General features: G+C 49.2%; 1 protein-coding gene across 1 annotated transcript in view; it reads right to left on the reverse strand.

Moving 5' to 3' along the window:
- Window positions 1-26,003, reverse strand: part of POC1A (POC1 centriolar protein A) — a 75,795-nt gene that overhangs the window by 18,246 nt on the left and 31,546 nt on the right. Inside the window, exon 10 of the mRNA XM_029243032.1 lies at window positions 2,288-2,431. Coding sequence (XP_029098865.1) covers window positions 2,288-2,431 — 144 coding nt within the window. The remainder of the gene's footprint in view (window positions 1-2,287; window positions 2,432-26,003) is intronic.

A 26,003-nucleotide genomic window follows, 5' to 3' on the forward strand; every position in this document is an offset into this window, starting at 1 on the left:
GGGCGACTGGTTGATGGGCTTGGCCGCTGGTGGGGGGGCAGTGCTGTCTGGATTTGCAAAGGGGGCTGAGCGGTGTGACCCCGGCCACAGGCCAAGCTTTCACTTATTCCCTGTGATGCCAGTTTCTTACAAAGTTACTACCAGACTCCTGACTGCTAACACATAACAAAAACCTTCCATGTACGCCCTTAACACACAGTGACGGGAAATGTTTCTAGTGTTATACTCCTCTGGATCCAATGAGGCTATTTTTAACTACCTTCTCAGACTTAATTTCCAATTTTATCCTATAAAGTTCTAATTCATTCCACCTCCCCTGAACTCTCACTTGATGAGGCTGTGAAGAACATGAGGCAGGCTTGGCAGTTTCTGACGGCTCTGAGGTGGGAGAAGTTTTCTAGGTCTTTGCTCATCTCCCTCTCTCAGCACACGCCTCCTCCTCCAGGGCTTAGAGGCTCTCGGCAATGTCTGTATGATGTGCGCATAGTCCCACCATCCCCTAGTCACCGATGCCTGACCTTTCCCCTCAAATGTCCTTCCTTCAGTGGGTCCAGGGTGTGCAGTACCAGCTGGGATGCTGTGACACGCCGTGGACCATGGGACACAAAGTTGAGGAGGTTTTCGCACTTAGCCTCAGATCCAGAGGTAGGGAAGGGACGCCACGTCACTTCAGCTCCATCTCCGTCAGAGACCCAAGGGTCCTCGGCCTCCCTCTTGCATTCCCCCTCTAGCCGTGAGCCAGCACAGACGGGGGGGTCTGCACCCAGAGCCCAGGAGGGAAGGGGCCTGAGGACCTTTAAGTCCTGCCTCGGCCCAGCTGCCACCACCACCTACATGCCCCATGTCAGCTGTGCTGGGCTCTGCTTGTTGCCTGGATGTGCCCATGGCCCCTCCAGACCTGCAGGCAGGCTGTTCCCTCTGCAGGACTGCTCTTCCACCCCAGCAGAAGACGCCCCATTGGGCATGCCCGCAGTGCTGGGTGCCACCTCTCGTCAGGGCGCTTTGCTCTCACTGGAATTGCTGCAATGCAAGTCTGTGTTATGAGCTGCCAGATGCGCTTACGCTCCTGGTAGTGATGGGGTCACATTGATCTCCCTGATGAGGGTGGTCAGTGCCACAGCTAACATCTACTGAGCCGCTATCTAGGGCCAGGCACAGGTCAAACACTTCCTGCAGATTCATCTCCTTCAATGCTGACCACAAACATGGCAGGCTCATCACAGATAAACACACCAGGGCTTGGAGAGCCGAAGGGATGTCTCCAAGGTCGCTCAGAGGATAAGAAGCAGTACAAGCTCGAACCCAGAGCCTAGGCTCTCGGATGCCTTGACTCACTGCACGCAGTTCCCTGGCACGTCCCTGGAGTGCCCACCCAGCGAAGAGTCAAATGAACGGATAGCGTTTCTTTCAAAGCTCTGTTGTGGCCCAGGCCAGCACTGGGTGGGCACTCCCTGGCAGGATTCAGTGTTGGTGATTTTGGGGTCCAGTGGCTTGGCCAGGGATTGGATGGCTCTGAAAGCCAGGAGCCCAGGGCAGGCACTGCTATTTCATTAATTTGGGCTGGAAAATAGGTACATTATAATTATATTTTTTAAAAACCCAGCAACCGGAGGTCGTGGTGCTGAGAGCTCGGTGCAGGAACAGGCATCAGGAAGAGCAGGTTGCAGGGGACCCGGGAGGGCCGGGCTCGGGAGCCAGTTGCAGCTCCCAGCCCTGCCGGGAGATGCAGGTACCGCGGGGGAGGGCTGGGGGCACAGTGCAGGCAGCTGTGTCAATCGTTTCCCCTCCAGGAACTCGCCGGTGTCTAGGGACGGTGGGTTGTTCAGCTGCACCGGGCCTGCTGGGGTCGCCGCCTGGGAGCCAGGAGGCAAGGAGCTCATGGCTCCGAGCGGGCCTCAACCTGGCCTGGCGCAGTTAATGACAGCAGGAATGGGGAGGCCCAGGGAGCTGGGCACCCGATACACGGCCACAGCCGTGAGCGATGTCGCCTCGGCTCTTTAATGTGCCGCCCGCATCCCCTCGGTCCTTACCTAGTTCTTTCTCCCTCTGTGCGTCCTGAACCCGTTAAAAGTGACCCCTGAGAATACTGGATGGTATTGAGGAATTATCGTTAACCTTGTTGGGTGTGATGACGGTGATGTGGTTAAGGAGAGAAAAAAAAAAAAAGACAAAATACTAAAAGTTTTGACAGATTAAAACAAACAAACCAGCACTCGCTGGCCAACTTCAAATGGTCCAAATGCCAGGCCAAGTGCAGACGATGGGGTGAATTCACGTCACGACCTACCTGGGTGAGGACGTCCAGCTGGCCTACAATGTGCTCCAGCGTGCTGGTCAGTGTCTGGGGAATGCTGACGGGCTCTTGGGGCTGGCTCTGCATCGACTCCTGACTCCTGCCCCTGCCTGGTGGGACGGGGGAATCCACTTCTGGCTAAAGACAATGAAAGGAAAGAGAACCCCTTAGTCTTGAGTCAGTGCTTGAGGAAACACTGAGAGGAAGAGCTCCTTGAAGGATCAAGTGGAAAACCACCAGCAAACTCGAGAAGACGAGTTCCAAATGTTGGTGAGCAATGGCGGTGTGGTGGGACTCCCACATCCGGGCTTGCGCGCTCCCTTCCAACCCCCCTTTCTGAGCAGAGGCCATGAGTGAGGAGTGGAATCAAAGCACCTGGCAGTCCGGGCTGCAGGGGCCTGGGAGGGATGTGCAGTTGGGCTCTTGGAGGCCCTCAGAGAGGCCGGGGGCTGCCAGCTCTTCACACGGCATGCCTTCCACTAGGCCTGTCAGAGTGCGGGACCCCTGAAGCCCAGCCTGGCTCTGAAGTCACCCTTCCTCCTGGTTAGCTCAAGGTCAATTCCCCACCCCGGGAATGGGGATGGCCCAGAACCAGCGGGAGGTTCCAACCCTGCCCTGGCCAGATCCCCTGGGAAAACAGATTCTACGTGAACGTCCTGGCCTGATGGCTGGCGGGAGTCAGAATCCACAGGACAGGCGCCCCGGGCTGCTTCAGACAAGACTCCAGGAACATGAGGGACTTGGTATTTCTGCCTAAGATCCTCAGTTCCCAAATGCAGAAGCCATCCTCCTCCTCCTCCACCACCACTGAGGGCAAGTGATTTCCTAAGGGGGCTCATTCCAGTCCAATGCGTGTCCCCCAAAAGTCAGGCACTGCTCTGCACACAGACAAAGGCTTCTCCTGACCCCAGAATCATCGTGCACGTGTTCAGCAGGGCAGAGTGCCGGGAGCCTCCCAAGGACACGGTGGGCAGATGCTCAGGAACCTACAGTTCCTCTGTGGACTCGCCCCCTGTGGGAATGACACGCTCAGTGAGGCCAACACTCTCGGCCAGCCCCCAAACCCCAGTGACCAATAAATGCAGCCACACTTGGGGCTCAGTGTTTTCAACCACAGCCTCACTGATGGACATTCCAAATGTTACCACATCATTCCCTGGCTTTGCCAGTCATCCAGGGCTCTCTACCGGCACTGGGAGAAAATTCAACCCCCTGGACGAGGCACCCTGCTCCTGCCTGCCTCCTTCCGCAGCTCCGCTCCCACCTCAGTGCTCCCGTGCCCAGCTCCCAGGGCCCCTCATCTACCCTTTCTTCCCCCTGCTCCGAGCATCCTGTCCTCCACTCACCTTGCAACCCCCCATGCCCAATCAGAAGCTCCTCTGTGCTCCGCACCTGGGCCTGCCCCATCCCTGCCTTGTTCCTCCAGCCACTGCGTCTCCAGGGCCAGGACACATGAGTGGGATGAATCAATGCCACACCACGCACAGGGCCTGCCACCTGCCCATGTGCCTGTGTCCCCTATTCCTGTCTTCTGCCTGCACTCATCGCTCCTCTCCCCTCTAAACCCAGGGCATCACTAGGCTCAAAGCTTGTCAACTCCCCATACACCACAGAGCCAGGGTACTCCACCCAGCACTCCTCCACCCCTCAATGCCACAGCCACTGGAGAATACTGGCTATGACTGGGGCTCACCTAGGATGCCTCACACCTGCCACTGGCAGCCGGCTTGCATCTCCTCTGAGTTGGCCCATCTTTTGGATAAATCCAGTGGCCTAGCCCCAGGAAGATGCTCTGCCCTGGACATGTTCACCTGGGCACGCCTCAGAGTCCTTGAGAAGAATCAGCCCGGAAGAGGATTCCCAACCATCATAGAAGGGCAGTTTAGCACGTGGACCCTACCTGCACATTTTCCTTTATTAGGAAAGTGTTCTAATCTCATAGATAACAAACTCTCAAGTGCATGTCGATTTGAACTTGGAAAAATGCAGGCCCTGGTGGTTAAAGAGAAATTGAATGTGAGACACAAGCCTGAGGAGGATTCTTGAAAGCAGGAGCAGGGCCATGTCCACATGCCCACCGTCGGCCTGTCTGCTTGCGGCACTGTGGCCATTTTGTAAGACCTCGGCCCACCGGGGCTAGGCTCTTCCAGTCCTCCAGGAATCGATACACTTCAGCTCTCAAAGCCCATCCCAAAAGGAAATGTTCCAGAAGCCCTGAATGGCCTTCACCTCACTGCAGCAGCCCCCAGACCCAGGCAGTGCTGTCGGGAGACAAAGCAGAGTGCAGCGGGGAAGAGCAGTGACTCAGACAGGCCGTGGTCAATATCTGAGCTCTACCACTGACCAGCTAGGCGGCCCTAGGCAAGAGGTTTCATCCCTCTGGGCCTCCACTTCCTCATCTTCTATAAAATGGGGATGATGACTGGGCCTGCCCTTCCAAGGGCTGGGCTGTGAGAGGCACTTATCTGCAAATCACCCACAGGCCTTTCTTGAGAAGCCAGTGCCTACTGCTTCCAAAGGACCCCCTTCCAGACATGCACGCTCTTCCTCTGGACACTGAGTCCCCCTGGCTCCCTCAGGAAAGGGCACCAGAGGGAGGGTGGGAACCTGGCAGCCCTCTGTCCTGACAGCCAGACGGGCGCTGCCTGCTGCCTGGGAAGGAGGGGATGGAAATTCTGAGTGTTTCTGAAAAGCGGCCCAGAAATGGACAGTGCCGAGCTGAGTCTCTGGAAGCAGGGGTGGGGGGGTGAGCGCCGCTGATTTTACCAACAGGAACCCTCCTTCTGAGCCCAAGCCCAGCCAGCTCCAAGAGTACTGAGGACCGCAGCCACATGCCCAAGCCAGGGAGGTGGCCTCTGGAAGAGAGGGCTGCAGGAACCTGAGGCTCAGACAGCAAGTGACTGTCAGAAGGTACCCAGCCTCCAGCCTTGCTCACAAGTCCAGGGTTCTGCCTGCCCTGGGCTATTCCTCCAGCCATAGCATTCGCTCCTGCTCTTACCTTCACCAGGACACAGCCCTTCTCTGCAACCTTGTCCGCTCTTACCAGAAGATATTACAGCACTTGGCACACCGCACGTAAAGATGGCTATCGCTGTGATTTACTTGCCACCCATGTGCCAGCATTTTATACGTCACTTCATTTACTCCCTACAATGACCCCTCACAGCAGGCATTACTAACCTTAATTTTCAGATGGGGAAGCAGGCTGAGGGAGGTTAAATCACTTGGTCTAATACAGGAAATGACGGCTGGGATCTGAACCCAAAGTACAGGCATTTCCTGACAGGAAGCAGCCTCTGACAGGTGACATGGCCTGCGGATTTGCTTCCACACCCCCAGCTCCTCTCTTCCATCCTTGTGGAGGCTCCTGGCTCCTGGCTCTAACACTTTTTGCGTCATTCCCCCACCCCACCTGCCCTGGAATGCCTGCCTGGCACAGAGCTGAACACAGAGCAGGCCCTCCACACACACTTGATGCCTCAAAGAGCCAAGCCCATCATGGTGACACTCCTGTGAAATGACACCTCCCCAAGGCAAAGGGCCAGCAGTCCCGCCCCGCACACCATCGCAGGCACTCACCTGCACTCCAGCACTCTGCAGATGTGGCATTTCCTCGAGAGCTCAGCAGATAAGCGATAAAGCAAGAGATAAGATGATGGGCAAGAGCAGGAAGAGACGCACTGCGAGGGCTGTGACGGATAACAGGAGCAGTGTTTAAGGGGAGAAATCCTATCAGTGCTTTGTCTGTTCCACATCCAAGAGTACTAGGGGCCCTGCCTGGTGGTCCTCGTTAGTTCTCTCACAAGTAAGATTACAACATTAACCCAAACACACATACCTAGAAAGTCACACCAAGTGGACAACTTTCACTTGTACCAAATATAAACATCTTAACATCAAAAGAAAAAAAAATGATCAAACTCAGAATAGATGAATCTATTTAACTTCGTGGCAATCTCATTTGGGGTCTGTAGGTGTCCCCACCCTGGTGTGGGATCCCGGGCTCTCACAGTAGTTTAATCTACTTGCCTCAGTTTCTGTTGCTGCCAGCCTGTCATACGCCACCCTGAGCTCAGCACTGCGCACAGTAGGAATTGCGTAAATATCTGTGGTTGCTTTCAGCCACTCAAACACATGGGTAACCAACCCATACATTTTCATTAAAAAACAAAACAGCAGGACTTCCCTGGTGGCGCAGTGGTTAAGAATCCGCCTGCCAATGCAGGGGACACGGGTTCAAGCCCTGGTCTGGGAAGATCCCACATGCCACGGAGCAACTAAGCCCACGAGCCACAACTACTGAAGCCCGCGTGCCACAACTACTGAAGCCCGCACGCCTAGAGCCCGTGCTCTGCAACAAGAGAAGCCACCGCGATGTGAAGCCCACACACTGCAACGAAGAGTAGCCCCTGCTAGCTGCAACTAGAGAAAGCCCGTGTGCAGCAACAAAGACCCAATGCAGCAATAATAAAATATAAAATGAATAAATAAATCTTTTTAAAAAATTAAAAAAACAACAACAAAAAAACAAAAGAGCAGAGCTTGCAGGTCTTCCTTGTGACAAGAAATCAATCCATCTGGGATAACTTCTTAACTGGTCTCTGGATTGCCTATGGTCTCACCTTTTCATCATCAAGATGCAGGTGTGGATAAGAAGCTTCTGCCTAAGGTAGAGAAAGTTGGGGGAAGTATTAATCCTATCCTAACAAGAAAAAGAGCAACAATCTAAAAGGATCTTAACTTTTCTTAAATCAGAGAGCTGAGATCACAGAGCCTAAAATCTAAGGAAAGGCAGACTCTTCCAAGGAAAACAGAAAGTGAGCATCGGCTCACCTCTGGCAAAGCCTGGGAAGAAGGGACACTGACTGCCACATAAGTGGGTGAGAAGAACTGAGTTATGCATGTTAACAAGTTGCAGAGGCTGAGAGTGGCCAGGGTGAGAATGAAGAATGCCTGGGAGCCACAGATACAAGGGGAGTTTGTACCTGCTCACAGGGTCTTCTCCACAGACCTCTGCTGGGCATTCATGAGAAAGACCGGGTGGGGGAAAAAAAACATCCTTGAGGGTGCAGGCCTGGAGGAGGGGAGTAGACACAGAAAAGGCACGAAGCCCTACCAAGACCCTTCTTGCCTACAGAACAAAATCCTTAAGCTACTGGGGGAAGAGCAAAAAGAGATGAAAGCCCCTCTTCCCTTGTGGGAGAGGCAGGAAACCATCCTGAGTGGAGATCATCGAGGTATTCAAAGGCTGAGGGAGGGGCAGGACTACTGAGAATGCCCTACTTTTTTTTTTTTTTTAACATCTTTATTGGAGTATAATTACTTTACAATGGTATGTTAGTTTCTGCTTCATAACAAAGTGAATCAGTTATATATATACATATGTTCCCATATCTCTTCCCTCTGCGTCTCCCTCCCTCCCACCCTCCCTATCCCACCCCTCCAGGCGGTCACAAAGCACCGAGCTGATCTCCCTGTGCTATGCAGCTGCTTCCCACTAGTTACCTACCTTACGTTTGGTAGTGTTTATATGTCCATGCCTCTCTCCCGCTTTGTCACGGCTTATCCCGCTCCCCATATCCTCAAGTCCATTCTCTAGTAGGTCTGTGTCTTTATTCCTGTCTTACCCCTAGGTTCTTCATGACATTTTTTTCCCTTAAATTCCATATATATGTGTTAGCATACGGTATCTGTCTTTCTCTTTCTGACTTACTTCACTCTGTATGACAGACTCTAGGTCTATCCACCTCATTACAAATAGCTCAATTTTGTTTCTTTTTATGGCTGAGTAATATTCCTTTATATATATGTGCCACATCTTCTTTAGCCATTCATCCGATGATGGACACTTAGGTTGTTTCCATCTCCGGGCTATTGTAAATAGAGCTGCAAAGAACATTTTGGTACATGACTCTTTTTGAATTATGGTTTTCTCAGGGTATATGCCCAGTAGTCGGATTGCTGGGTCATATGGTAGTTCTATTTGTAGTTTTTTAAGGAACCTCCATACTGTTCTCCATAGTGGCTGTACCAATTCACATTCCCACCAGCAGTGCAAGAGGGTTCCCTTTTCTCCACACCCTCTGCAGCATTTATTGTGTGTAGGTTTTTTGATGATGGCCATTCTGACTGGTGTGAGGTGATACCTCATTGTAGCTTTGATTTGCATTTCTCTAATGATTAATGATGCTGACCATTCTTTCATGTGTTTGTTGGCAGTCTGTATATCTCCTTTGGAGAAATGTCTATTTAGGTCTTCTGCCCATTTTTGGATTGGGTTGTTTGTTTTTTTGTTATTGAGCTGCATGAGCTGCTTATAAATTTTGGAGATTAATCCTTTGTCAGTTGCTTCATTTGCAAATATTTTCTCCCATTCTGAGGGTTGTCTTTTCGTCTTGTTTATGGTTTCCTTTGCTGTGCAAAAGCTTTGAAGTTTCATTAGGTCCCACTTGTTTATTTTTGTTTTTATTTCCATTTCTCTAGGAAGTGGGTCAAAAAGGATCTTGCTGTGATTTATGTCATAGAGTGTTCTGCCTATGTTTTCCTCTAAGAGTTTGATAGTTTCCGGCCTTACATTTAGGTCTTTAATCCATTTTGAGCTTATTTTTGTGTATGGTGTTAGGGAGTGATCTAATCTCATACTTTTACATGTACCTGTTCAGTTTTCCCAGCACCACTTATTGAAGAGGCTGTCCTTTCTCCACTGTACATTCCTGCCTCCTTTATCAAAGATAAGGTAACCATATGTGCGTGGGTTTATCTCTGGGCTTTCTATCCTGTTCCATTGATCTATCTTTCTGTTTTTGTGCCAGTACCTTACTGTCTTGATTACTGTAGCTTTGTAGTATAGTCTGAAGCCAGGGAGCCTGATTCCTCCAGCTCTGTTTTTCGTTCTCAAGATTGCTTTGGCTATTCGGAGTCTTTTGTGTTTCCATACAAATTGTGAAACTTTTTGTTCTAGTTCTGTGAAAAATGCCAGTGGTTGTTTGATAGGGATTGTATTGAATCTGTAGATTGCTTTGGGTAGTAGAGTCATTTTCACAATGTTGATTCTTCCAATCCAAGAACATGGTATATCTCTCCATCTATTTGTATCATCTTTAATTTTTTTCATCAGTGTCTTATAATTTTCTGCATACAGGTCTTTTGTCTCCTTAGGTAGGTTTATTCCTAGATATTTTATTCTTTTTGTTGCAATGGTAAATGGGAGTGTTTTCTTGATTTCACTTTCAGATTTTTCATCATTAGTGTATAGGAATGCGAGAGATTTCTGTGCCTTAATTTTATATCCTGCTACTTTACCAAATTCATTGATTAGCTCTAGTAGTTTTCTGGTAGCATCTTTAGGGTTCTCTATGTATAGTATCATGTCATCTGCAAACAGTGACAGCTTTACTTCTTCTTTTCCAATTTGGATTCCTTTTATTTCCTTTTCTTCTCTGATTGCTGTGGCTAAAACTTCCAAAATTATGTTGAATAAGAGTGGTGAGAGTGGGCAACCTTGTCTTCTTCCTGATCTTAGTGGAAATGCTTTCAGTTTTTCACCATTGAGGACGATGTTGGCTGTGGGTTTGTCATATATGGCCTTTATTATGTTGAGGAAAGTTCCCTCTATGCCTACTTTCTGCAGGGTTTTTATCATAAATGGGTGTTGAATTTTGTCGAAAGCTTTCTCTGCATCTATTGAGATGATCATATCGTTTTTCTCCTTCAATTTGTTAATATGGTGTATCACGTTGATTGCTTTGCGTATATTGAAGGATCCTTGCATTCCTGGAATAAACCCCACTTGATCCTGGTGCATGATCCTTTTAATGTGCTGTTGGATTCTGTTTGCTAGTATTTTGTTGAGGATTTTTGCATCTATGTTCATCAGTGATACTGGCCTATAGTTTTCTTTCTTTGTTACATCCTTGTCTGGTTTTGGTATCAAGGTGATGGTGGCCTCATAGAATGAGTTTGGGAGAGGTCCTCCCTCTGCTATATTTTGGAAGAGTTTGAGAAGGAGGTGTTAGCTCTTCTCTAAATGTTTGATAGAATTCGCCTGTGAAGCCATCTGGTCCTGGGCTTTTGTTTGTTGGAAGATTTTTAATCATAGTTTCAATTTCAGTGCTTGTGATTGGTCTGTTCATATTTTCTATATCTTCCTGGTTCAGTCTTGGCAGGTTGTGCATTTCTAAGAATTTGTCCATTTCTTCTAGGTTGTCCATTTTATTGGCATAGAGTTGCTTGTAGTAATCTATCATGATCTTTTGTATTTCTGCAGTGTCAGTTGTTACTCCTCCTTTTTCATTTCGAATTCTATTGATTTGAGTCTTCTCCCTTTTTTTCTTGATGAGTCTGGCTAATGGTTTATCAATTTTGTTTATCTTCTCAAAGAACCAGCTTTTAGTTTTATTGATCTTTACTATTGTTTCCTTCATTTCTTTTTCATTTATTTCTGATCTGATTTTTATGATTTCTTTCCTTCTGCTAACTTTGGGGTTTTTTTGTTCTTCTTTCTCTAGTTGCTTTAGGTGCAAAGTTAGGTTGTTTATTTGAGATGTTTCCTGTTTCTTAAGGTAGGATTGTATTGCTATAAACTTCCCTCTTAGAACTGCTTTTGCTGCATCCCATAGGTTTTGGGTCGTCATGTCTCCATTGTCATTTGTTTCTAGGTGAGAATGCCCTACTTCTGAGACACAGGGCCTAAGACTGAAACTGGCCCAGGACAGCAGAGAATTCCTCCAACAAAGCTAGCAAGCACCAGGTAACAAGCAACGGCAGTCTACCGCTGGGGGAGGGACAAGACCATGGACACAGACATCCTCTGAGGGGCAGGACCCCAGGGTAGGCTGAAAGCTGGGGGTGGAGCAGGAACACTGAGAAAAATCCTCCAACACCCAGACCTCACCCTAAGTACAAGGTATCAACTCCTGATAAGACTATTTACCCCAGTCTCTGCTATTCTGAACATGATGTCTGGCATTCAATAAAAACTTATGAGACACTCAAAAAGGCAAGGAAAAAAAACCCCCACTGTCAAGAGACAAAGCAATCAGCAGAATTAGATTCAGATGACTTAGATGTGGGCACTATCAGATGGAGAAAAAATCATTATGATTAATATGTTAAAGATTTTACTGGAAAATGTGGACAACATGCATGAACAGCTGGGGAATTTCAGCAGAGAGGTAGAAATTATAAGAAAGAGTCAGTGGAAATGCTAGAAATAAGAAACCCAATACCAGATATGAAGAATGACTTTGTTGGGCTACTACTGGGTTGGCCAAAATGTTCGTTTGGGAAGAGGTTTTGGAAAAACCCGAACGATCTTCTTGGCCAGTCCAACAGTAGGCTCAGCTCAGCTGAGGAAAAGAAACCAATGACCTTGAAGACAGACCAATTCCTTAAACTGAAACATAATAGGGGAAAAAAAAAACAGAACAGGCTACCTGTAAACTGTGGGACAATATCAAATTATCTAATACATGTGTGACTGAAATCCCAGAAAGGGAAGAAAGAGAAAAGAGACATTTCTTATAGTACAACTTTACTGGTAATGAATTCTCTCAGCTTTGGTTTGTCTGGAAACAAAAAAGGGGGGGTCTTTATCTCTCCATTTTTAAAAGGTTTTTTTTTCTGCATATAGAATTCTGGGTTGACAGTTTTTTCTTTGGATACTTGAAAAATGTTACTTCCATGTCTTCCAGCCTGTGCAGTTTTATGAGAATAGTTCTGTAATTCTTACCTTTGATCCTCTGTATATAATGTCTCCTTTCTTTATCTACCTTTAAGAATTTCTCTTAATCTTTGGTTTCAGAAGCTTGAATATAATTTGTGTAGGGTTCTGTTTTGTTTTTGTTTTTTCTTCAGCCTGCTTGTCATTTCTCTGAGCTTCTTGGATCTGTGGTTTGATGCCTTTTATCATTTTCCAAAAATTCTTGGCCATTATCTTTTCAATAGCACCAAAAAACATGAAATGTGTTATCAGTTTCCTATGGCTGTTCTAAAAAAAAAATTGTCACATTTGGTGGCTTAAAATAACAGAAATTTATTCTCTCAGAGTTCTGGAGGCTGGAAGTCTGAAATTAAGATATCAAAAGGGCCTCACTCCCTCTGGAGGCACTAAGAATCCTTTCTTGCCTCTTCCAGCTTCTGGTGGCTCCAGAATTCCTTGGCTTATGGCTGCGTAACTCCACCCTCTGCTTCCATCTTCACATGGCCTTCTCTTCCCAGTGTGTCTCTTATAAGGACGCCTATCACTGGATTTAGGGCCAACCTAATAAAACAAGATGATCTAATCTCAAGATCCTTAACTTAAGCACATCGGCAAAGACGCTTTCACCAAGTAAGGTCACATTCACAGGTTCTGGGGGTTAGGATGTAGACATATTTCTTGGCAGGGGGGACACTATTCAACCCACTACAAAATGCTTAGATATAAATCAAACAACATATGTACAAAATCTGTATGCTGTAAACTAAAATACACTGATGAGAAAAGACTAATATCAATGAAGAGATACACCATGCTCATGTACTGAAGGCTCAAAGTTGTTAAGATGCCAGTTCTCCCCAAAATCATCTATAGCAATCAAAAAGCTTATTCCAAAATTTATATGGAAAGGCAAAGGAACTAGAAAAGCCAAAACATTTTTGAAAAAAAGAACAAAACTAGAGGACTCACATTACCTGATTTTATGACTTAGTCTAAAGCTAAAGCAATCAAGACAGTGTGGCACTGGTGAAAGGACAGCCACATAGATCAGTGAACAAATAGAATCCAGAAATATACACACAGATATATGGCCAATTAATTTTTTTAAATGGTACACCACTTACCAGAGAGAAAATAACATAGTATTTTCAACAATTGCTGGAAAAATTGGAATCCTTATGCAAAAAAATGAGTTTCAGTACATATCTCATACTGTATACAAAAAGTAACTCAAAAATGATTCATAGACCTAAATGTAAAACCTAAAACTATAATACTGGTATGAATTTTTCTTCTAAAACATAGGAGAACATCTTTGTGACCTTGGGATAGGTAGATTTCTTAGATATGACAGCCAAAGTATGATCCGTAAAAGAAAAAGCCAATACAATGAACTTCATCAAAATTCAAAACTTCTGCTCTTTGAAAGACACTGTTAAGAAGATGAAAACACAAACCACAGACTGGGAGAAAATATTTGCAAGTCACATATCTGGTAAAGAACTTGTATCCAGAACACCTAAGAACTTTCATAATTCAATAAGACAACTAATTTAAAGAACAGGCAAAAGATTTGAAGACACTTCACCAAAGAACATATAAAGATGACAAACAAACGTAAAAAAATGTTCTACATCCTCAGTCATCAGGAAAATGCAAGTTAAAATCACCACGAGATATCACTTATACACCTATTACAATGCTTTAGAGTTAAAAAGACTGACCATCCCAAGTGCTGGGGAGGAGGTGGAGAAACTTGAACTCTCATACACTGCTGGTGAGAATGCAAGATGGAACAACCACTTTGGAAGACAGTTTGACAGTAACATAAAAGGTTAAGCACATACCCATTACACGTCTCAGCCATTCCACTCCTATTTACCCAAAAAGAATGGAAGCATATGTCCATAGAAAGATATGTATGTAAAAGTTAACAGCAGCTTTATTTGTAATAGCCCCAAAATTGAAAATAACCCAAGTGTTCACAGACAAACAAATTGTATATCCATTTGATGGAGTAGTACTCAGCAATAAAAAGAAATGAACTATTGATAAATGTAACAACATGGGTGAATCTCAAAATAATTAAGCTGAAAGAAACCAGACTGAAAAGAACATATAACTATACGATTTCAATTATATCAAATTCTGAAAAATGCAGAAAAAAAACTCGTAGTTGCCTGGGGCTGGAGGTGGAGGGACTGGATTGACTACAAAGAAGCACAAGGAAATTTGGAGGGACGATGGAAATATTCTATAACATGATCATGGTGGTGATTACACGATTGTTGAAACTCAGAGAATGGTTCACTTTTTTAAATGGTGAATGTTACTATTTGTGTACTAATAAATCTGACTTAAAAAAGAAAAAGATGCAGTTACAACCAAAATGCCCCTAGGATTTTGACACGGGCCCAACAGGCCCATCACATGACACTGCACTTGACACTACCCATCATTGCCACTCTGCACTCAAGGTGAAAATCACTGCCTCGCCGCAGGACATTACCAGTGGGCAAAACCCAAGGCTAAAGACCGTGGGTCAGGCCCGTGAGGTCCACCATTGGTCTGGGGATGATGGTTCCCAAATGCAGAAGGTCAGAGTCACATTTCAGTGACTCCCCAGTTGTTAGCAGATGTCTCAAGCAAGGTTTTCCAAGCAGCAGCTGCCCAGTCTATGGAACTTCAGGTCTCAGCGGCTTAGGGGTCCATACACAGTTTGACAGTCATGAGCAAGTGAGGTCTACATACACCTGGCTAGAAGCCAGGAATGGCTGCAGTTCTACCATAAAGATGTCATGAGCTGACTTGACAGAATGCCCCCCTCTAGTTGGGCAGGGTGGTCAATTATTAACACCTGCTTACGATGGAAATTTCTCCTTCTCTTTTAGTCTCTAACACCGGACCTTGCCCCCTGCCCAGCCTGCTCCAGAAATTAAAACTCTGTAACAGACAAAAGTATCTAGGAACTAACTGGTCCAAGGCTTGGGTCTGGCCAGAGGGGAGCCAGAGGTGACCCAGGCCCAAGATCTGGACTGTCTCACCAGTTACCCTCCTAGTATAGACCCTGAGTACAAAACGAAGAAATGGACAGACACACACACCATGGTTGAATCTTTTCAACTTAATCTTTCATCGAACTGCTCATCACATAGTCTGCTAAGCAAGGGTGCAGATTCACAGACACAGACGTTCCTTGGTTTTCACCTCAGGCCTTTGGCTTTGACAATTTGCCTCATGGAAAGTTAACAGGCATCCAGTTCGCCTGCCTCCCTGTCTGCTAAACCTGGCCCTGGCGAGGAGAGCAGGGGACAGAGCAGAGCTCACTTGGGCTCTGCTCAGCGCCAGCTTCTCAAGTGGAAATAGACACAGCTGTTTTCTCAAATCAAAGCTCAAAAGAAACCTGGTACTGTATTCCCCGCACATATTTGTGGACTAGATCTACTACAGCCTTGTCTGTCCTATAATTTAGGGTTCCGGCCTGGAGTCCAACAAGAGAGGAAACTTCTGGTTCTAAACATAGCCTTGAACCCAAGAGGAATTCTAGTTTCTTAAAATCATCTAATTGTTTGGCAATCTTGCCAATGTTCTTCCAAGCCAGCCCAAGTATGTGTGTGGGGTTTGGTTACCGCTGCTGGCTTTTGTCTAGAGTATGAATGTGCAGGGTGCCTCCACGTGTTCCCCACACCAGGCTCCCAAGGACAGTGAGCCAAGAGGCTCAGGGGGATGGGGCTGGACAGCTTCCTTTGAACTCAATCAGACTCTCCAAGATGACAGATCCCAATTCAGTGTAAGAGCCACCCTGTGACCCCAGGCTCCCACCAACGGGAAGCAGACAGGGTGTCCTCTGAACTAAGAACTGTGAAGCGGTCAAAGGATGGGTCTAACCTGGGGGATGAGGGATCCACGTGCCTGACCCAGGTCTCCTCACACAGAACCAGTGCCGTCCAGGCACCGAGACCACAGGCAGCTTGGCCCACTTTCTCACCTCACAGTCCTCTCCTGAGGGTCCCTCTGAGGCAGGGGCCACAGCTGCCTCTGTCATCCTATTACACCTGTGTGGGTCACAGGCCTCCCTGGCATGTGGGAGATGTTAAATGCACAAACCACGGAACCCCCGTCTCCTCACTCAGGCCCAAAGCAAGACCAAGGCTCCCACCCCCAGGGCTATGTCAGCCACTCCTGGGCTCAACCCCAGCCATCTCCTGCTGACTCCCCAGACGTGCTCTCCAATACTTGGTTTCCAAGTATTTCTCCTCACACAAGAGGGCTGACTTATACAGCTAAATGTGTTTCAAAGGCGTGAAAGGACGGCCTTGGTAAGAAGCAGGAAACAGGAAGTCATTCCAATGTCCAGATATGCCCCCAGGAGAAAAAAGTAGGGCAGGGGAGGACTGTCCTACTGAAACGACACGTGAGGGAAGCTGTGGGGAGAAGCGGGGGAGGACGAAACGGGGAGAGGAAGGCTAAGCAGTTGCAAACTGGTGGCAGCCATGAGAAAGCAAGCAGACCATCATGCAGCGAGAACTTTCCTGTGCCCAGGGGAGGTCCTGGCTCTCCTGCTTCTGAGCGTGGAGGAAAACCAACCCAAGCTTTAGGGGTGGAAGCCCTCCAGGTCATCACACCTGGTACAGCCAGAAACACGCTGACAGGTAGCAAGGCAGAGCCCAGGGCTCAGGGACACGGATGAGAAGGAACAGGGCAGGGCAGAGTGGCGGGGTCCTCCACACAGCCCAGGGAAGCCTCAGGAGGAGGCGATGCTGCAGAGCATCTGCTGCCAGTCTGCCCAGAGTTCCTGGAGAGGGTGCACCTCCGGAGCATTTTGAGAAACGACAACGTCCACAAGCAGACAACGCCGCCCTGCGGTCCCCATGCTGCTGACCAATACCTTTGTAAGAACTCCCTTTGAACACGACCTGTTTCCTGTAGGGCCGGCTCCTGCTCAGTTCAGCTCCACACACGTCACTAAGGGCCCACTCCAGGCTGGGTGCTAAGTAGCTCAGGTTGTTACCTCCTACCTTGAGACAGAAACACCTGCCCTCCCCACCACAAACACCTGAACTGAGACACCCTAGGCGGGAGATCAAGGCTTCTGATAAAGCTTAAGTGTTGACTGTTGTTTTTGTTTTGTTTTGTTTTAATTAAACTGCTTTGAACTAATTTTAGACTTAGAGAAAAGCTGCAAAAAATAGTACAGAAAATTTCCATATATCCCTCCCCAAGGCTCCCTCAGTGTTAACGTCTTACATAACCATTAGTACAATGGTCATGCCAGGAAATTAACATTGGGACCTTTCCATTAACCAAACCAAGGAAGGGCTCCATTTGAGCTTCACCAGTCTACCCATTGATGTCCTTGGATCCTGATGTATCCAGGATCCCACACTGCATTCAGTTTTCTCTTAGTCTCCTGCGATCTGTCCAGCCCCTCAGTTTTCCCTTGTATTTCATGACCTTGACATTTTTGAAGAGTACTGGTCAGTATTGTTGTCAAATGTCCCGCAGTTTGGATCTGTTTGATGTTTTCTCACAATTGGGGTGAGGTTATGCATTTTTGACAAGAGCACCACAAAAGCTATATGCATGACACCACAGGGCTCACACGGACAGGTCTTATATATCAGTGATGTTGACCTCAATCAGTGGTGATGTTGACCTCCCTGCCAGGTTTCTCCAATGCAAAGTTACATCTTTCCCTGTGTAGTCGATCATGGGGCACTGTGGCTTGGCACTGTGGCTCTTTAAAAGGGAACGTGTGGCTGTCATTACAAACTCTGCGTGTCAGCCCGGCTTGCTGATGGCCGCAGCTGCCCCACAGATGAGAGGCATCTAATGAAGATGAGCGGCAGAGCCGACGTCTCTGGAAGCCGCCAAAGCTCTCGGTGACAAAGAGGAACAGTAGCAGTTTATTTATAGATCCACTTGAAGACAGCTCATTGTAACTACTGGAGTTGAATTTTTAAAACCTCGGGAACAAAGGCTGGCTATTTTAAACTCTCCTTGCACTTAGTTCAATGGAGAGTGTTAGAGGCACCAACCATCCCCGGGCACCACTCCCACCACTCGGCAATTCATATTTTGTGCAGCATCTCAGGACAGGAGCAGAGCCTGTCAAGACAGATAACCAGGACCGGCTCTGCCTACCCCACAGAGGCGGCGGGCCTCTGATGAGCCAAAGCCCTCACCCTGGTGCTGCCCAGGGAGGAGCTGAGGGAGGCTGCCTCCCCCCACCCCAACCCCGGTGTCTCACAGCTTCTCTTTCCTGGAAAATGAAGTTGCACACAGCTGTTGTGAATCAAGGTTACATCACCCCTCTCCCTCCCTCCCCCTGCAGGCTGTGAAGAGGGACAGCGCACCCCAGCGGACGCCTGCCCCAGGACAGCTGGCAGTAGCTGGCCCACCTGCGCTGACAGATCTCCAGGCTGGGACACGGGCGTCCTGGAGCTCAGAGTACACAACTCTCCCTTGGGAGGGTGGGAGGGTGGAGCCCCAAGGCTCCGCCTGGCCCGGCCCAACTGCAGCTCTAAGCTAAGAGCGCTCAACCTCTCCGCGTAGCAGGACCGTGGTGAGAAGGGGAGACGTGGGCTTTCAAAGGCTCCCATGTCCCTATTTGAACAAAGAGCACAAAACAATATTCTTGACACAATGCAGAAAAATGTGAACATGGACTAGGCATCTGGTATTAAGGAAATATTAATTTTGTTGGATGTGATAAGAGCACTGCAGTTATTTAACCCAGAAAAGTCTTTATTTAGGGTAACATATCTGGATTAAACAAAAATATTCCAACTCTTCTAAAAAAGGGTGGGAGGCGATGAACAAAATAAGATCGGCAAAATGCTAAAGCTAGGTAAAGGACACATGGGGGGGGTGGTTCATTATATTATTCTCTCTACTTTTTGTGCTAGCTTGAAAATTTCCACAATACAAAGGGTATTTTTTGTTGTTGGTAAAAAAATAAAAGCTCCAGGCTACTTGAATGAGCTGTGGAGCTGAGGCCAGGCAAGCGGGACCCCAGGAGGAAGGTGAGGCACAGGATCACCCCCACTCTGGTGTTTCAAGCACAGGAGGCAGATTAGGCTGAATCCACAAACGTTCAGACCAGCTTTTGGCCCTGCCATAGAGAAAGCCCCGATGGCACCAAGAGCATTCAGTGAACCCTGCAGCAATGTCCGGACCTTCAAAGAAACTAATTTTAAGATAATCTCCATGGAAACCATCTATTCTGATTTTTTTCCATGGTAACCAATGAGAACATAAACACACACATTATCCAACACCCTTACACCACATGGGCAACGCTGCCATCCAATCTGGAAAATACAAGCTGAAAAGGGATTTTTTCCATTGAAAATGAAAAGAAGGACTAAAACTTCTAGTCCAGACATGTAGATTCTCCCACCCTCTACTGCCCACACCACCCCTTGCCACCTGCCCCCAAACTGACAAACCAGGTGAGAAAGTGGTTTCCTTCATTTAGCCTGGGACCATCAAACACGGCAAAAGGAAAACGCCAGAGCCTGCCTCTAGCCTCACACACTCAACCCACGCTGCCCACAGACAGCAGAATGTGTCTACTGAACTCTGATTTCCTGAACATTCTGCTCAGGTGTACAGATGCATGTTGGGCACCACATGGAGACCAAGGTCCCGGGCCTCCAGGGCAACAAGTTCGGCCTGTGAAAAACTGACCATGGCAGAGAGGGGCTGCTCCACCAAGCACAGAGCTCTGGGTAGGTGGACCAGGAAGATTTCACAAGCTGCTATCCTTCCTAGGAAGGCTGCACGGAGGAGGTGCCATCTGCAAAGAGACTAAAAGGAGGAGCACGGCTCTGCTGGGGAACAAAGGGGTAGAGCCAAAGAATCACAGTCAGATTTAAGCAACTGGGTCTATTTCCACCTGTGGCTCATTTCTTCCATTTTCAGGTTTCTAGGTTTGAAAGCAGCATGGAAGGGAGGGAGGGAGGGAGGGAGGGAGGCAGGCAGGCAGGCAGGCAGGCAGACAGGCTAGCTCTCAGATGCCACCCTCTCTACTTCGCATGCATGGCCTCTGCTGGCTCTCTGTGGAGAGGGGACTTGTCAGCGTGGCCTAACCAGGCTGTGGATGTTTATCATCGCTGTCACCAAAATGGTAGCATCACTGCAGTGGCCCCAGGGCTGAAACAAAGGCACTCTGAGGCATGCGGTGTGCCCTGCCCAGGGCTGTGTGTGCCTTGTAGTAAAGCACCACAATGTCAGGACCCCACTGTCCTGTGATTTGGGCTCGATTCCCCATGTGCAACTGTGGAATCTCCACTGACCTTGAACCCATGCTTTGGCTGCCAGGGGGAAAAGAAACCCAAAACAGCTCTGAGTCCCTTGAAAGGGATGAGAGCTCTCACAGGTGTGTGTGAGCGAACAGGTTCACACACCGGGTGTGTCCCGATGCATGCAGAGCTGGACACAAGGGCGTCCAGGCTTTGTCTGGGTTCCACACTGTGACTAGCTTAATACATCTTGCCCTGGATTTCTGAGACTACGTCCCCTGTTGGTTTAAGTCATTCATAGGCCTTCCTTCCTAAGAATTGTGCCATTCTCCTCTGGATAGGGGCCTTGTGAATGGGATGGGAATTTTCCAGTGGCGGGAAACTACCATCAGCCCCTCAAAAGGGCAGCTCAGAGAAGGGAGTTCAGTTACTGCCCCATCCCACAGCCCCATCCTCTTGGTGCCACTGCTGTCATCATTGTTTCAGGGCTTGTTCCTGCTCTTGCTACCTGGAGGCACTTCCCCAAAAGGCTCTACAAAGAAGACCTCCACCTGGGGGTTAAAATGTTGGGCCACAAGCACCCAGGCCGTCTCAAGCTCAGGTGTCAGAGACTCACCTGCCAGCTTCCCTAAAGACCCAGCAGACTCTGGAGGATGGGAGGTGACCTAGGCACGCCCATCTGCAAGGTAAGAGGTGGACACTAAGGACAATGCAGGAGGCAGGTGGCCTGGAGAACATGGATTCAAGCACTGATGACTGAACTGATGCAGCAGCACTAATGGCCAGGATAGGAGCTGAGAGAGGATGACAGGCCCGGCGGAGGCCCACGGAGGGCTGCCCTGGGTCCCATCCTCTAACTGATGTCCTTGGCTGGGAATAAAACCACACATCTGCCTGCCCAGTTGTAAACAGAGCTCAGTGGGTTTAAAGAGTGCCTTTAGGTCTAAAGAGCCTAAAGGGCAGCACTGGGATTTCTTTAAACACCGCACCACGATCAGAACCAACCACACCGCTCTTCCTCTTCTGGAAGGATGAAGACTACAATGCTCCAAACTGGGCTGAAGGGACACCAATTCTCCAGGTGCCTCTCCCAAGCTGTAGCCCCGTGAGCCATAGAAACATGCTAAGATGGACAGAGACTCACTCTCTCTTTCCACTCTTTCCAGCCACCTCCCTGCCCGCGATGCCAGGGTGTCAATCGGCTAGACTGTTTTCCAACCAACCAGCAGCATCAGCGTCACCTAGAAATTTGTTAGGAATGTAAATTCCTTACTGAATCAGACACTCTGGGGATGGGGCAAGCTGAATTTTAACAAGCCCTTAGGGTGATTCTGATGCACACTAAAGTTTGAGAACCACTGCAAGAGGCTTGCTGCAATCAATGTCAAATGTTAAAAGGCCTGTCTCCTCACTCCACTGCCAGGAAGCCCAGTAACTCTGCCTGATGCGTTTCTGCAAACATTGTTCTCGTGCTTGTCAAAGGCAACCCCCTCCCTTCTTGTAAACACAGTAATTATTTAACATGTGCCTGGTAGCAGCCCTGACCCACCTCCCAGTAAGTCAGTTGTAGCCTCTGGAAGGAAAGGAGAGGGCGTCCCTCCTGCCTCCCAGTACTGGATACAACAGGTCAGCGGGGAGGGCTCAGCCCCTCACTCTGATCCCTGGGCCCAGGAAGCCCCTCTGCTAGGGGCGTCGAATATCTGGTGCTCCTCGACTATGCACAGCCACGTTACCCATCAGCTACTGTCCAAGGGTGCTCTCTTTCAAGCAGGAAACTTTCTTTAAATATCGCAGTTTGGTGACAAATATTGAATCTTCTATATTTCTAGTCTCCTCTGTCTTCCCATGGAAACTAAGAAACCTAGAGCACTTTCCATGACTTCCATTCAGGTAAAGGTGGGGAAAATGCAATCTGAGTGTGGAGTGAGGCATCTGTCTGAGCACCTCTATCGCCCAGGGTCAGCAAAGGCTGCGGCGGCTGCCCTGCCCTGCCCTCCCCTCACCCCTGCAGGATGGTCTTTTGCAGAGTGAGCCGGTAAAATGGAAAATGCCCAGAGAAGTAATGTACTCTGGGAAGAGAAATCACGATACAGAGAATCCAGATGACCTGTCTGAGGTTACAGGAGAGATGTGCCACATCCAGCCAGGCCCCAGCCTCGGCTTGGAACAGGATACAGGGGCAATACTGTCAGCCAAGCTCTTAAAGTGGCTCCCAGAGCCAGAAGTTTCCAGCATCATCCACTTCCCTAGTAGGGCTGCCCGAGAATCCTCTCCAGTACAGCCATCCTCGTAAGATTGCTGTCCTCACCACGGGAAGCACCTGGCCAGCCAGGTCTCTTATTGTTCCCCTGTACTGTGCCCAGCCCCAGGCCATTCCAGGTGATCTGGAGACACCTCACAGAAAAGGAACCTCGGGGTCTTAGTGGGGGGAATAACGGGGACCAGCAACGGGGAGTCAAATTTCACCAAGGGTGAGGGGCATGCAGACACCAGAGGCCCCAAGGCGGTGCTGCCAGGACTCAACACAAGTGCACAAACACAAAAGTGACGAAGGGCTGTTTCTGAGTCACCAGGGTCTGTCCTGTGCTGGGCTTGCATATCTGTCCCAGGTGCTGAGGAGGCTAGGATGCCCACTGAGAAATGGGGAGAATACCTCTTGATCGTTTCCAGTCTAGGGTCTCTTACTTTTGCTAACAAAAGGGCTGAGACCCAAGGGCACAGGCTTGATTGGTACCTGGGCCACTCACCAGCAGGTGACCTTTGGGCTCAGGTTTCTCCTCTGTGCAGCACAGCGGGCAGGAATGAATTATCCCATGGGAGTCATCCACTAAGTCCCAGGAAACATGAAAACAAAGTCCCCACTGTTCCTAAGTCAGCCCCCAAGGCCCAGGCCCTGCCAGGCCCAACAATGGCCAAACCAGGCAAGAAGGTACTGGGAGGGGCCAGGGACCATCTGCTTTCCTGTGTTTCTCACCAGGCTCTCGTTCACATGGATGAAGGAGACTGTGGAAGGCCAGCTATTCAGCCAGAGGGTGCAGCAGAGTGAGAGCCCCCAGCACATTAAGAGGCAAATCTCGATCCCCACAGATGCCCCGAGCCCAAGGCAAGGTCAGCCGATGTGTTAGGAGTCTGGGTCCCATGAAACCAACACTTTTCCAAGATGCCTGTGTGCCTGGCATCCTCTGACTGAGGATCTGCTGCCAAGAGCCCCTTGCAACAGCTTGGAGAACTCAGAGCCAGAACTGGCCTCAAGTGGAGAAATGAGAGGCTCCCCTCTAAGACACTTGGGGTTCACAATGCCCCATCTACCAACCCACACTTCTCCTCACTACGAAAAGCAAATGCCAGCCAGAAATGTGTGTTCTCAGTAAAAGACCCAAGTCATCCAAGTTCCCAAGCGAGAAAGCAAATCTATGAGGCAGGTGGAAACGGGCCCCTTCCCCAAACCTGACCCAATGACTTCTCAGTCCAGGTGCCTGCATGAGAACCCAGATCTTGAGCAAACGCCACCTGGGACTCCCAGATCCTCAGAGTGGGGCAAGATCCAGTGCCAAGGCTCTCTGCGCCAGGGATCAGGGCCCAAGAATCCCTAAGTCAAGCCCACTCTGTATAGCACCCCAAAATGGAAATGTGGGAGCTGAAGGGGGGCACAGGGGGTGTCTGGGGCTCCCCCTTCAGAACCAGAGAAACTAGGAAGAAGAAACAGGCCATCCTTAGGGAAGGCTGAGGCCTTGGACCAGATATCCTCGGCTAACCTGGCCTCCTCTTCCTGGGGACAGTCCTAGCACTGAGGCTCAGGGGGTCCTGGGCAGCACGCCCTGAGGAGCAGGGGGTGAGGGGGGGAAAAGAGGCCTGTTTCCACCCACCTCATGGATTTGCTTTTGTGTCTGTGAGCAGAGAGGACTTGGGCTACTCATCAGGAAGCACAACTGATGCCCGCAAGAGTCCAGAAGCCACAGTGGACCTCACAGGGACAGTCTGCTGAGCGGAGTCAACCTCAAATGTGACCCGGTCAGAAGGGCCCCCACCCCCGCCTGCTGTCCCTCACCGCAGCAGGTTTGGAGCACATTAAGTCCCCTGCCCGGGCAGGGGACTCGCCTAGCTCTGTTGGACAGAGGAGGAAAAGGAACATTTTAAAAATAGCTAAAGCTTGGTGAGCACTTGCCACATGCCGGGCACGGTTCCAAGTGCCTGCTTGGCACGTACCACCTCGTGAAATCTCCCAAAGGAGGACCTGGCATCTCCCCATTTGAGGTGAGTGGAGAAAAGCCCTCGGCCCTAGACCTCAAGGTTCTCTGAACTGGAGGGCAGCCAGCCCAGAGAGCTCAGGAAGTGGTTTTTTAGTTTTACTGAATTACCTAGAACTCGGCCTTCTTCCGCTCCCGCCCCACCCAGCACAACCTTCCTTCTCAATTGCATAACAGGCTCTCAGATGTTTGAAGAGAGGGCAAGAATAAGATTATATCAGAATAGATGCATCTTTGCTATTAAAAATGGTTTTACGACGCTTCTGTGGTTGAGGTAGAAGTTAGCTATGGCGGCTGGGACTTGGGGGGCACATGCCAAATCCAAGGTCAGCCAAGACACAGTGGTCCATAGCCTCGGACAGACCAAAAAGCAGAGACAGCAGGAGGGAGTGAGAACGGTGAGGATGAGTGCAGAGAGGGCGAGAGGACGAGGGCTGTAGCAGGAACAGAGCTAAACAGGAGCCCCTTGAAAACGCCGGCACAAGCCCCTGCCACAGACAGCTCATGGGGCCCCACACAAGCCCCTCTGGGAGGCGGCTCATCTGCTTGAAACCTTGCAACCTTCCTCCAGCCATGCAGCGTGTCGTGGGGCAGACCACGGAGTTTCCTGCCCACCCTCAGCCCAGTGCACGGGCTGGAGTCCTTCCTCTGCAGGCTTCCAAGCAGAGAAAGCTCCCCAGCCACAGCCCTGAAATCCCTCCTCATCGCAACTCAGCCAAGAATAGAGGGAAAATGGAACCCATTATTCTCATTCTGAAGGGCTGGGAAATGGCTTTTGCTTTTCAACATGAAATGTGTCTAAAAATAAGCTGTGAATTTCAACCAGAGGTTGAAAATAGCTCCGGCAGTGAACAGAGCTCTGTTCAGAGTGGGCTCAAGGATGGCCTTCATTCCAAGAGTGGGAGTTGAATGCCACAGTCAGGGCAGGGGTCCAGGGCAGGGGCTGTCACAGGCTCACAGGGCTGCCCTTGCCATGGTCTGCCCCTCTGGCTTTAAACTGCCAAACTCTAATAGGCATGTGGTCCAGAATTCAAGATCCAGCACCTGGTCCAATGTGCTTCCTAAAATCCCCAAACGTGCAGGAGTGACTCGTGCGGCATTAGAATCTGAGACCCAGTGTGCAGACAGAGCTGAAGGGGTAGGGGCCTTCAGGTTTGAGAGATCCTTGGGCACGGTGGTGGTGCTCGTGGGCTCTCTGAGAAGCCAAGCCACCAAATCACTCACAAGGTACTACCGTAGAGCCCGGGAAGCCCGCAGGCAGGAAGGGTAAGAATACACTCCAAGTGTAGTGAAGAAAACCAAGTTGCTCAAGGTCTTTTTTGTTGTTTACCATCACTCATGGAAGATTCCACAGTTTGATGAGCCAAACGACATTTCTACAAAATGGGCTTGTGTTAGAAAGTCAGGCTGAGAGACCTGGGCCACAGCTGCGGGGGCGGGGAGCCCAGATCTGGCCCATCAAGCAGGAGCACAGGCTCCAGAGTCCTCAGTGCCCCCCCTAAGCTCCTCCCACCATG

Source organism: Monodon monoceros, unplaced genomic scaffold (genome assembly GCF_005190385.1).
Source record: "Monodon monoceros isolate NGI ecotype Baffin Bay Population unplaced genomic scaffold, NGI_Narwhal_1 Super_Scaffold_3, whole genome shotgun sequence".
NCBI classification, from domain to species: domain Eukaryota; kingdom Metazoa; phylum Chordata; class Mammalia; order Artiodactyla; family Monodontidae; genus Monodon; species Monodon monoceros.